The 13690-nt window shown below is 37.8% G+C and overlaps 1 protein-coding gene across 4 annotated transcripts in view; it reads right to left on the bottom strand.

Moving 5' to 3' along the window:
* The window catches only part of LOC108718466 (dipeptidyl aminopeptidase-like protein 6), an 883060-nt gene that overhangs the window by 183192 nt on the left and 686178 nt on the right, over positions 1–13690 (bottom strand). For all 4 annotated transcript variants that reach the window (XM_041565794.1, XM_041565795.1, XM_041565793.1 and 1 more), the window contains exon 3: positions 6319–6417. In XM_041565794.1, coding sequence (XP_041421728.1) covers positions 6319–6417 — 99 coding nt within the window. The remainder of the gene's footprint in view (positions 1–6318; positions 6418–13690) is intronic.

Raw genomic sequence — 13690 nt, 5'->3', positions numbered from 1 at the left:
TCTATCTATCTATCTATCTATCATCTATCTGTCTGTCTGTCTGTCTGTCTATATATTTGTCTATAATACACAAAAGCCATGAATATCTTGTAAATTATATCCTTATAAACGGTGAGTAGTGATGTCATCAGTTATAAACGGTGAGTAGTGATGTAATTTCTGTCACATGACTCACTAAAATTTGTGTATTATAATAAATAAAGTACCCCCAGTTGTAAAATATGAGGATATTTTAAGTTACCTTGGAGTTCCATGACCTGTATAAAAACACTCGGCCTTCGGCCTCGTACTTTTATATGGTCATGGAACTCCTCGGTAACTTATAATATCCTTATATTTTACAAGAGGGGGGTACTTTATTCACTATATCTATTTATCTACAGTATCTGTCTATCATCTAACATCTATCTGTCTATCTATCTATCTGTCTGTCTGTCTGTCTGTCTGTCTATTTATCTACAGTATCTATCTGTCTGTCTGTCTGTCTGTCTGTCTGTCTGTCTGTCTGTCTCTCTCTCTCTCTCTCTCTCTCTCTCTCTCTCTCTATCTATCTATCTATCATCTATCTATCATCTATCTATTTATCTATCTATCTATCATCTCTATCTATCTATCTATCTCTCTCTCTCTCTCTCTCTCTCTCTCTCTCTCTCTCTCTCTCTCTCTATCTATCTATCATCTATCTGTCTGTCTGTCTGTCTGTCTGTCTATCTTCATGTATATAATATAAAAGGACAGAATGATACACTACCTATGGTTTCTTTGTCATCTCTCATATCATTATTCCTATCCATCCTGCTATTTACACATTACAGATGACACGACATAAGGAAAGTCCTGTGATTCAATTTACACAATTAATTATGAAGGTGTTACAAAAAAAAAAAAAAACCTGAAACATATGGCACATTCTCTACTGTGAGATGCATACACTTGTGTACATAATGAGATTCACATACGGATATATATATATATATATATAGCCAAAAAAAGCCTATTTTTCCTCATAACAATAGTCAGTTTGCCTGTTTAAAGTTTAAGACACAATTTCCCGGCTCTGCCCATCAGTGGGTTTGCTTAAAGGTTCCCCGACAAGTTGTCATTTTATCCAAAGCATTGAGGGAATGTTACCTAAACAAACAGCATGAGAGACAGCCCCAGCAGGACCCACGGCCGTGCAGGAGAGTGCCACTCTGTGTAACTGTGCTGTCTCTATTGACATCCCACAGCTTTTTATGATTGGTACCAACGAAATGTCAGCTATAAACAACACTTTTTTTTTTTTTAGTAATCGCTTGCCTGCTTTCCTGATTTCTGCAGCCCTTGTAGCTTCACTGAACATCTATATTTTATATGCCTCTAAAAGCAATTTTCTACATACCAAGAGAAAAGATAATAACATGTAAATTGTGCTTTGATTACTTCGTATGAACATGAGAGGGAAGCTCTACTTGCTTCCTTATATTCCTCCACTGTGCAGCAGAATAGATATCGCTATGTAATGTAATTCAGGAAAAATACTAAGAAATTTAACGGTAGTAGTGAGCAAATACTTTTCTACCATTTCCTAATCATCTTCAAACTCTATCAGGAGTTCTTTACCTTATCTGGGACAGCATGAATGTACCTTAGAGTTGGCAAGTAGTGATGGGTGAATTTATTCACCAGGTGCAAATTCTGGCCGAATTCCCGGGATTAGCCGACGGCGAATAAATTTGCGAAACCGCCGCAAAAATTCGCCATCGAAAATTCCAAAAACAGACGCTGGCGTCAAAAATGAGACTGCAGCGCAGTTTCAAAAAATTTTTCGCTGTTTTTCGAATTTCGCAGGAAATTTGCAAATTTTTTGGCAAATCTAAATGGCCCACATTCGCCCATCACCAGGGGCGTAACTATAGAGGAAGCAGACCCTGCGGTTGCAGGGGGGCCCAGGAGTGTAGGGGGCCCAGTGAGAACCTAATTAATTAGCAATTTTAATATATCTTGGTAAAATAGGCCAACTTATAAATATTTTGGGGCCCTAAATTGAATTTGCTATGGGGCCCAGTAACAAATAGTTACGCCACTGCCCATTACTATTGGCAAGTAAAGCTGCCCATACACACAAACATATGAACATTTGAAGAGGTTCTATGGATATTTTCACATTTTTGGCCAGATTTAATTCAGTGAGAAAAGGGTTTATCACATGAAAAGTCAAGAACGAGATTCAATTTGAGAAGGAATTCAATTCAGAAAAACTTATCTCAAGGTTTATCACGTGAAAACTCTATTGAAGTCTTTGGGAAAAAAACTGGAACTGAATTTGGAGAAATTGAATTGAATTGAATCTCGTCCATGACTTGGTGGGACCACATACATGGGGGCAGATTCACAAAAGGATGAAGTGGCTAATGCTAGCGATAATTCACCAGCGTTGCCAACCGCAGGGACATCGCCAATTCACTAACAGGTGCCAGTTTCGCTAGTGAAAGAGACTGTCGCTAAAGAAGCTAGGTCTTCCTCAGTCTTCTGTCACTTACATCATATCCTGTGTGCTGAAAATGCTTCAAAGTTACAAAAACGCTGGTCGATTTTTCCTTTTTTGAAGCGGGATTACCTGCAAAAGTCCTAACAAACTGTTTTTGGGGAACCGGTTTTCTCCAGACATTTTATAACATATGGAACATTCATTTTACAGTGGGCTCATGTGTAGGGCATTATATTAAAGGAAAACTATTCCCTCCAAACAATGTAGGTCTCGATCAAAAGATATCACATAAAACAGCTCATATGTAAAACCCTGCTTCATGTAAATAAACCATTTTCATAATAATGTACTTTTCTAGTAGTATGTGCCATTGGGTAATCATAAATAGAAAATTGCCATTTTAAAAAATAAGGGCCGCCCCCTGGGATCGTATGATTCACGGTGCACACAAACATACCAAAAAACCATACATGTAAGGTCACATGAGCCAATTAACAGACAGAGTTGTGTCTTTTGCTTCCACACTTCTTCCTGTTACAGTTAGAGCTGCAGTATTTCTGGTCAGGTGATCTCTGAGGCAGCACACAGACCATCACAAAATGGTGGCTCAAGGCAAGAGATGTAAAAGGGCAAGATTTACTTAAATATATAGACCAGTTTGGTAAGATTCTTTAGTATGCCACTTAATATGATCTAAACTATCTGTTGCTTAAGTATTCATTTTTTGGGTATAATTTCCTTTAATTCTCTTGTCTTTATTAAGGTTCCCTGGACATTTGTAATAAAAAGTGGTACCTTCAAGCATTTGCACCAACGTTTATAATAAAGACCTCCATACAATTTTAAATTACCTGCCGTATGCAAATTTATCTAAGCGCAAGATCACTAGCGAAATTTCGCTAGGCACAAACACTAGCGCATCTTCCCTATGAAATGCTCACACTGCTGAAGTAACACTAGGGAAAAGCTGAATAGCTTCAGAAATCCTTTGAAAGGGTGGTTCAGCTTTAAAGTAACTTTTAGTATGTTATAGGTTCTAAGCAACTTTTCAATTGGTTTTCATTATTTATTTTTTATAGTCATTTGTCTTTTTCTTCTGACACTTTGCAGCTTCCAAATGGGGGTCACTGACCCCTTCTAAAAAAACAAATGCTCTGTAAGGCTACAAATGTATTGTTATTGCTACTTTTTATTACTCATCTTTCTATTCAGGCCTCTCCTATTCATATTCCAGTTTCTTATTCAAATCAATGCATGGTTGCTAGGGTCATTTGGACCCTAGTTACCAGATTGCTTGAAATGCAAATTGAAGAGCTGCTGAATAAAAAGCTAAATAACTCTAAAACCACAAATAATAAAAAATGAAAACCAATTGCAAATTGTCTCAGAATACGTTATACTAAAAGTTATCTCAAAGATGAACAACCCCTTTATACTGTATATATTTATATGCTTTGCATGAATTTACTTTTTTCCCTATTGAACTGTTTCTGTTTCCAAAAGGAATAAGAAGATCTGACGTATTCCTCTTCATCTCTGTGATCTCCTGTGTGAACAATTTCCCAAGACAAATATAGTCAACGTTTTACCTCTAGGAATTCATCTTTCCTGACACAAAGACACACGTTCAATTGTAAAAACACCAATTTGCTAGGAATAGCCCAAACATGCTTCTCATAATGATCAGTGGGCAGTATCTGGCACAGTAAAATGATACAACTTACAGTACCCTTTAAATCCTCATTCCGGGAAAAAAACCATTATTATAATTTGGTATGTTCAAAGTTCAAGAAGTGCTATAAATTTATCCAAACTTCGCCACCTTAAACCTGACGAATTTCTGTCTTAGCCTATGGGGGACGTCCAGAGATGAATTTGAAGTTGTTTGCTGTCTTCCTGAAAATCTAGTTTTTTGGGGGGAAAAAACTCAAATCGAATTTGATTAGAATTCAGTTAGAATTCGATTTGAATTTGATTAGAATTCGATTAAAATTTGATTCGAGTTTGCGGGTCGATCCAATTCGCTCAAGTACAAAAAATTAGATTTTTTTAATAAATTGCAGTTGGTCGAATTTCGAGTTCATGGGAGTTTAAAATAACTCGAAATTCGACCCTTGATAAATCTGCCCCTAAATGTTGTTTACAAATCTGGATTCCATACTCATATTATAATGCAACTCATCAAGACGAAAGTTTAACTCAAAATTCATATACTAAAAATCTTAGTTTTCAGCACCCCCTTCCTCCCTTTAAGCATCTGTTCTTTCACGTGTGTGGGCGCATAACCTCTGAAACCTACTGATTGCATCACTGAATGCTTTTGGGTCTATGACACAAGTGGAGTTTTGATCAACAATAGTTGTGTTAGTGAAATACCGCAAGCTTCCAGGGGTTGTTTCTCATTCAACTGAATGGAAATCAACATTGTTTGTCTAATACCCAAGGGACAATACTGCACTCTACAATAATCTGGCACGAGGTGCAGAGTGCAATGTCCCTGGATGAAAGAGCTTCTAGGAAGCTCTGGTACTGAATTATGCACATGTTAGAGCACTGATCCCCAACCAGTGGTTCCTGAGCAACATGTTGCTCATCCAACCTCTTGGATGTTGCTCCCAGTGGCCTCAAAGTAGGTGCTTATTTTTGAAATCCGGGCTTGGAGGCAAGTTTTGGTTGTATAAAAACCAGAGTCTCCTGTAGGCTGCCAGTCCTCATAGAGGCTGCCAATAGTCAATCAGAGCCTTTATGTTGCACCCCCAGGAACTTTTTTCATGCTTGTGTTGTTTTCCAACTCTTCTTGCAAACAAATAAGGCTCACAGCTAAAAAGGATGTGGACCACAATGTTAGGGGGGTGAGTAGGGAGTTGCGGGGGTGCGTATATCTTCCTGCCCAGCCTTCATGAATACACACTAGGGGTGCTTTGTTTTAGAAACACAAGGATTTTTTTTTAAAGTGGACCTGTCACACAGACATAAAAAGCTGTATAATAAAAGTCCTTTTCAAATTAAACATGAAATACAAATTCTTTTTTTTTTATTAAAGCATTCATAGCTGTTGTAAACTCATTTAAAAATCTCACCTGTCAATCAAATATTGCCTGCCCCTCCTCTATGCCTTAGGCAATTACTTTCACTTTCCATTCAGCACTTCCTACATGTCACTGCTCTCCACACATTCCCCCCATTCTCTTCACCATTTAATTGTGTAGCCAGGACATGGGGATGGACATCAGGTCCCCCATTCTGGTGCACAAACAAGATTCTGAGATGATACAAGACTTGTCTTAATAACTGTGTCCACAAAATGGCTCCTGCCTGCTTGTTATAATTATGAATTCCCAGACTGAAGGAAAAAAGATTCAAATAATTTATATTGTGTAATTAAAGTTTATTTTGCTTGACTAATGTGATAAAACAGGATTCGGAATAATTTTTTTGGGTGACTGGTCCCCTTTAAAGCACAGGCCAGAGGAAACATGCTCAGAACATGTGAATTTTGCCACTTTTTTCACTTTTATACCCTTTTATACCCTCTTTATATTTCAGGTTGGAGAAAGGCAATTACAATTGATTATTCCATCTGCTTAATAAATCTATACGAAAAAAGACTAAAAACAGATGAGATACTTTTTTCACCAAGTTTTAACTGTAGGCAAGTAATTTATCTGATTACATTACCATCACATGTTCCCTATCTGTATAATTACCAGACACTTCCGTGGAAGTGCATCTGTCTTTATCTGCAAGGTTATTAGCCAAGGATATAATAAAGCTGCTTTCATTACTTGCATGGAGGGACTAATAAAATGATAGATGGGCAAAGTTCTGTGATGTGCCTTCAGACTCACCATTTATCCATTTGGCTTCAGGGTCGTGGATTGCAAAATCTCTGCTGACCAAGTCTTCCAGACATACCTTTGGTTTGAGAGACAGGCTGTTATCTTCATCTGCGGGGAAGAAAAATCAGATACACAGGTGAGTCTGACGGGAAAGTGCGGAATATCCGATCAATATGTTGAAATTAGGAACTATAAATAATTTGGGGATTTTTAATATACTTGTTTATTTATGCACATAAGTTGCACTAATGAAATCCCTGACCCACAGTGCTTTATAGAATATTATAGAGAAACCTACCATGGAAGACATTTGCAGATTACTATCATTCACTACAGAAAGCTGCTTAAAAGAAATTTCCCATTACTGCTAGGCTAGAAAACGCATTGGGGTACTATATGATGCATCTGGGCACAAACATGACATAGAAAATATGAGAATTCCTTTTTGTATTCATATATATATATATAAAAAAAAATATGAGTCCATATTTAACCAAACATGGCACACATAAACACACAGACAATGATTTATTCTTTTTTTCCCCATAAATATTGAACATACTGACATAAATTACATGTACTGAAGAATGATCAGCCTGGGGCACATGGGGAACGTAAGATAATGGAAGAGGGAGAGGCAAAGCAATACAACGTTTTATCACTATCATTGTTGTAGGTACAATGTACATGGCCTTTCTCTTTCATAGCAGGAGCTTCACCTTGCCATATTGCATTGATAGTAAAAAAAAAGAAATCTTAAGACTAATCAGTTTACAGTAGAAGAAGGAAGAGGTCAGTGTAACATATGGTTAGAGATGGGTTAGGGTGTTGAAGTTCATCAGAAACCAACGAATAGGTTATAGGTTGGACATCATATTAAAATACATCATATGTAAACATAAGGGCAATGTCATTAAAAGTGCAAACTTTGCTCCAGTTCTATTAATCATGGTAAATCAGAAGCTATAATGTACTTGTCTGCTGAAGATAAACATCTGGTTGCTATGAGTTACTAGATCTGGAGAAAACGTTGTACCTGTAACAACATACCCTGGTGGTCCTGGGGGGTGGCCGGGACGCCCACTGAGTGGTCCTTTCTCCTCTAGTGCTGGTTGTTCCTAGGTCATGCGTGGTGCGTACTTCCAGGTTTTACGTACCATGCATGTGACGTTATCACGTCCTTGGCATAAAATTCAAGATATTTAAAGGGGCTTTGGGCTTGTGATCATTGCCTGTTGTTAGGTCTAACTTGTTTAGTTTCTGTGAAGTGATTTTGTCTATTTGTATTCCAGTTTTGATCCCTGCCTGTCTGACTCTTCTTCTGAATTCTGCCAATCGTGACCTTTGCCTGCCTGACCATTCTGTGAACTCTGCCTGTACTGACCTGGCCTGTCTGACTATCCTTGAACTTTGCCTGTACCGACCACGGCCTGCCTGACTATGTTTTATCGCTTAATCCGTGAGAACCTGGTGTTGCCTTCCATCCTAAACCTTGGAAACGAACATGCCACTTTGCTTGTTCAGATCGCTTGCTTTACTCCTCTCAAGTTAAGACCTGGCGGCATTTGAGTTGCTGAGTGCTTCTCCCGAGGCCAAAGGCGGCTACAGGCAGAAGATTGAGCTGTGACCAGGGAGCCTAGCACTTGTTCTGAATTTAGGGAGCCGTACGTGACAGTACCTCTTTAAAATGTATTAATTACGAGCGTGAAGTTTGACATTACCCCCAGCTAAAGTCAAGAGTCTAGATATTATAAGACTTTTCTCTTTTGATGTCCATCATCTGGTCATGGCTCCTATCATCTAATGACAAGGTTACAGAAAAAGACTGCTAAATTAGCCATTAGGTCAGTGTTCCAAGAACATCTAACAGAATATATTTGTTCACCCAAACCACCTGTAATGGACAGAGACTGTCTATTTTAATCAGAAAATTCTGTGTGTTGGCCTTCAGAGTGGGGGTTACATAGCTTTGGCTGGCAAGTTGACCTGGACTCTATCTAATTGTTCTCTTTCCTTTATGATTAAGGTTTCAATAAAACCACATATGACCCCAAGTGTTGGGGCATTCAGGTGTATCTAGAAAATAAATTACACATTCTTATTGCCCCCTTGCCCTAAGTCCTAACTGAAAGAATATGCTTAAATCATGAGTTTCAACCATGATGTTGAATACGACTATTTGGCAATGGGTATGTTTTCATATATAATGATGCCTTGTTAAATCTCCTCCTTCCTTTTCCAATTTATTCAGCTGCATTATTTGTATTATTGTAAGACTCATTACCAGTCCTTAAGTGCCTACTGCACTTCTTTTTCTGAGCTCTGAGTGACATGTTCCCCTTATCACGTTTAAATGCCTGCAATGAGGATTTGCAGAATGTGCAAAGAGATTATCATTGTGTCCCAGGTTGTACCTCACAAGCACTTTTCTCCTGGTGTTTATTTTTCCTTCCTCTTGCAAGAAGCTTAGCTTGTTGGACAAGCTCGATGCAGAATGAACATGGCAGGTACATGTTATTGATAAAGGTCAGTTGCACGCTTGAAGATTTAACAGGATTTTCAACATGCTTGGGAGCATTAGCAGTAGCACAGGTATTGAATCCGTTATCCAAAAACCTGTAATCCAGAATGTTCCAAATTATGGAAAGTCTGTGTCCCATAGACTCCATTATAATCAAATAATTCACATATTTAATAATGATTTCCTTTTTCTCTGTAATAATAAAATAGTACATTGTACTTAATCTCAACTAAGATATACAGGTAATTAATCCTTATTGGAAGCAGAACCAGCCTATTGGATAGCATTCTGGATAACAGGTTCCATACCTGTAGTAGTTGTTAATCGACAGAGGCATAACGAGTCAGAGATATGGTATTGTAGTGGAATTTCAAGAACCAGAGATCAATTGAGGTAAAAGACAATGTTTATTTCGATGGATTCTGATCTCACAAAGATCGGAATCCCCAAATGATGGTTTCAAAGAATTTTATAGACTTTGGGAACATATGACATGAGAAAATATGGGATTAAAAGGGAGTTACAGTTGGGAGAGCATAGAGATATTGTTCCACAGCACAGAAAAAAAACAAAGAACTGCTCTTACAGCCAAGCGGGTGGCTCTGCCCTCAAGGCCAGGGTACTAGGGACCAAGACTAGCTTGAGAACAGAATCCATCAAAATCAGGGGGCTCCTGGGGGAATCTTCATGCACATAATTTTATTCTCTTTCAGTATGTACAGGTATGGGATCCATTATCCAGAAACCCTTTATCCAGAATGCTCAGAATTACATAGACTCCATTTTATCTAAGTAATCCAAATTTTTTTAAAATTATTTTCTTTTACTCTGTAATAATAAAACCGTGGCTTGTACTTGATCCCAGCTAAGATATAATTAATCCTTATTGGAAGCAAAACCAGTCTATTGGGTTTAATTAATGTTTAAATTATTTTCTAGTAATTTAGGTATGAAGATCCAAATTATGTAACAATCTGTTATCCAGAAAACCTAGGTCCCAAGCATTCTCGATAACAGGTCTTTTTCCTGTATTTAATATCTCGCAGTGCACCATTGAGTGTATGCCTTTTCACTGGTTTGCCCACTTCCATCAATGAGCAGTAAGAACAATTGAATGATGACTGCTTGACTGTGATACCGCTACAACAAAAATAAATCATATCTAAAATACTGTAGTTGTCGATATTGCATTTTGGGCTTTTAGAGAATATAACAAGTTTTATATCTGCTTGGTGTTCCATGGGGGTCGAATAAGAACATAAGCCACTGGTTGCACTGATGCATCTTAAAACATGGGTGATAGACTTCTAGAGATACAGTAGATTTGTTGTAACTTATGCTATTATTACTATGCAACGGGGAATTCCTACCCTGTCCAAGGGTCATAATCCTATTAGGTCAAATGCGCTGCCCATATTTTCTTCAAAAAATTCTAGCGTGACCTTTATCAAGTATTCTGCATTGGGTCCATTTGCGGTATACTGATATCTGGTCTACTTACTTTGGTCCACTTCAGTGGTGTGAATGTTTTTTTTATTATTTCAGTAGTCTAAGATATATTTTAACTAAATTAAAAAAAAAAACACCAGTTCTGAAAGATTTGATTCCTGGCTTAAATCTGCATTTTCTTATGAAATGCGTAAGCTGCAGATCTCCAGCTGTTGTTCAACCACAATTCCCTCACCAACTGTTAGAGGCCATGAGCTGTTTAAACCTGAAATATAGTTGCCTCCCCTCATGCTCAGTATCCGCAGTGTTTGACACATAGTAGAAAATCAACAGATTGGGTTTCCCCTTGAAATTTCTGCATAAATGTCACTGTTGAGAAAAACACTGACATTCCTGCATTTATGCCAATGGAATTTGAATGGATTATTTTTTATTTTCAAACTCAAAAAAAGAATGAAATTTCAAAACGTAGAAATTTATGAGGGTTTCGTCGTTTCGTTTGACACTGAATTACATCCATCTGTTCAAACGCTGTTTCAGCTAGAGGTCTTGGCACTCCAGATGGACAACGATAGGCGAGGAATTCGGTTTCTTACAAAAATAGAATATGAAGATGATTTCCCAAGACATCTATGCTTTATCTGTTCTCAATATTTATTTCTTCTAATCGGAGAGATCTATAATAGTATGCACATTAGGAAAGACATTAAGCGATTGGTGATTTCATCACTACCGCCGGCACTCATTAAACCCACGGTTCTCATATACAATCTGTGCTGTACAAGACATTTGACAGTATCATGGCCTGTAGTCAGGGGATATTTGAACATGAAGAATAAAGCAGATCTTTATGTTCACTCTCAAAATTGTTATTTATTCTACCAGTCAGGCAAGAGTGTTACACACACCTTTATTTATCAGGTTCAGTACATAGAGCGCCTTGAGATCTGAGCTCAAGCGGAATCTACAGGTGACCCATTTGTTTCAGTTGGTCCATTGGGGAGATGATTAATTTAGTAGCAGTTGATGTCACTACTGATAGCATTGTTTCATTCAATTGTTGAATGAATGCTGAACAGTCTAATGATTAGGAAGTAGAAGAACATTGTATCCTCTAACACTTTTAGATTATTGAACCCACCCGTGAAATGCATTTATTAAACTTTCAGACACAGTCAAGGTCATGCAAAAATTGATACAATTCCAAGGCTCCCTCCCCAGCCTAAAATTGTTGGCGATAAAAAAAATTGCAGGTCATATGCGAATTTGAAGATTCACAGGTCACCCATGGCCTCCCTTGTGGCCCCTTGCGTCTGCTTCTTCCATAGTTACACCACTGTCTGTTCTAATGACATACAATTGTGCCTATTAAAGCAGGGGAACATTGTGATTGGCCACCCTGTATGTATGTAATCCAATCTCCATCAAATTTGAGCACAACTGTGTCCACATCAAGGCACAATCGTTTTATGTTTTAACGCATTGTACGCAACTACACAGAATTGGGGGAAATGTTGCATTATGGGTTAAAAACATGGCAATTTGTATCTGAAATTGCACTGTACGCATTGCACTTGTGTAGATAAATGAGCCCTACTGACATTTTTAAATGACACAATATTCTGTAAAATCTAAAACTAAGGTCCCATGCCCATATCATATCAACTACTGGGTCAAAAAGCAAACTGCATGGGTATAGGCATATCATTGTGGAAAGCCATTGCTTGTCTACCACTGGCTACATGATAAATGAGTGTCTTGGCGCCACTATAAAGTACAGAATGTGTGTATCTTCTTTATAACTGTGTATAAATAGATCTCTTTATACATTTATAGAGTTAAGAATTATTGTGCAAGACCAGCAACATTCTATCTCTTAGACTTGTCACGATTCAGTGGAAAATGTATAATAATACGTTGACTTCTTTGGCCTCCAGTGAAAACCTGAGACTGTACTGTTTTCTTTTGACTTTTACGCTTAGATTTAACAAGCACCCAGAAACAGTGCACTCCAGTGTCGCATTATATGCTAACAGTATCTATAATAAAAACCCAAGTTCAAAGCTAGTTAATGCTTCTATCCCTGCTTGGCAGTTTAGTACATACTTTCCTTTTAACATACTCTGCAGAGTGAAAAGGAAAGCAGAAAGCTCCAGCTTGGTCTGTATATTATCCATGTTTTACAATATATACAAAGAATTGTAAAGGTGAGATGGGTCATTGGCAGTTATGAACAAATTCCCCTGCAGCCTCTTCATTAGACTCCGCTAATGGCATCTAAATTGCATCTCCCCAAACTATGTTTGCAATTAAACTAGTAAAAGGTTAATGTATACACCAAGCACTACAAGGAACTATATATAAAGGAAAACTGTAAAGACGTGACCTGTGATAAATGTTTGATAAAAGGTGTTTATAAAATGGGACATGATTCATCTGTACCGGTATGGGATCCATTATCCATAAGCTCTGAATTACAGAAAAAGGCCGTCTCCCATAGACATTTTTATCCCAATAATGCAATTTTTTTTAAATGATTTACTTTTTCTTTGTAATAACAAAACAGTAACTTGTACTTGATCCCAACTAAGGTATAATTAATCCTTATTACAAGTAAAACCAGCCTATTGGGTTTCTTTAATGTTTAAATGGTTTACTATTAGACATAAGGTATAAAGATCAATTACCTGGAAAACCCCTGGTCCCGAGCATTGTGGATAACAGGTCCCATACCTGTATCATGTTCTTCTTAAAAATCGCTGTCCATGTAAATGTAAATGAGTATAAATGTAAATTGTTCTTCATATACATGGCTTATTATTGGGAATTTCTCTTAAATGAACCCTGTGAAACGTTCTCACCCTTCTACAATTCCATACCACATTGCCTACCCTACTGCCTACTCAGACTACTACTTTCTTCTGGATATGCCAAAAAGTATACTGGAATTTAAGTTTCTATTGTTCCAGAATGACCATTTGTATGGGAAAGAAAGGTGAAAGGAAGAAGAAACAGAAGAAAGAGAAAATAGAATAAAAAATAAACAATATGTACAGGTCATCAAAGATCTTCCAGCAAATAATTTTATAATTTAAGATCATGTTTACATCCATTTCAGAGGCACTAGGGGTATTTGGCAAGAGTACAATGTGCAAAGTTCAATTTTGGATTAGATGCCAATGTTTTTACTCCCCTGCAAAAAAATCCTCAGAGGGGCCAGGCACATTTGGAGCCCCATTCTTCCACCAACTTCCCATCCAGCTTCTGCCCCACCCACATCCCACCTCCACCCAACCCATTCACCACCCTGTCCCCGCCCACTCATGCCCGACTTTTGTCCCCTTCCTCGCTGTAGGTAAGAGAGCAGCTAGGAAGGAGCTGGGATTCTATTAGCTATACAGTCTGGGCCCC

This window comes from Xenopus laevis, chromosome 6L (assembly GCF_017654675.1).
Source record: "Xenopus laevis strain J_2021 chromosome 6L, Xenopus_laevis_v10.1, whole genome shotgun sequence".
NCBI classification, from domain to species: Eukaryota; Metazoa; Chordata; class Amphibia; order Anura; family Pipidae; genus Xenopus; species Xenopus laevis.
This window is presented reverse-complemented; position numbering and strand designations above follow the sequence as displayed.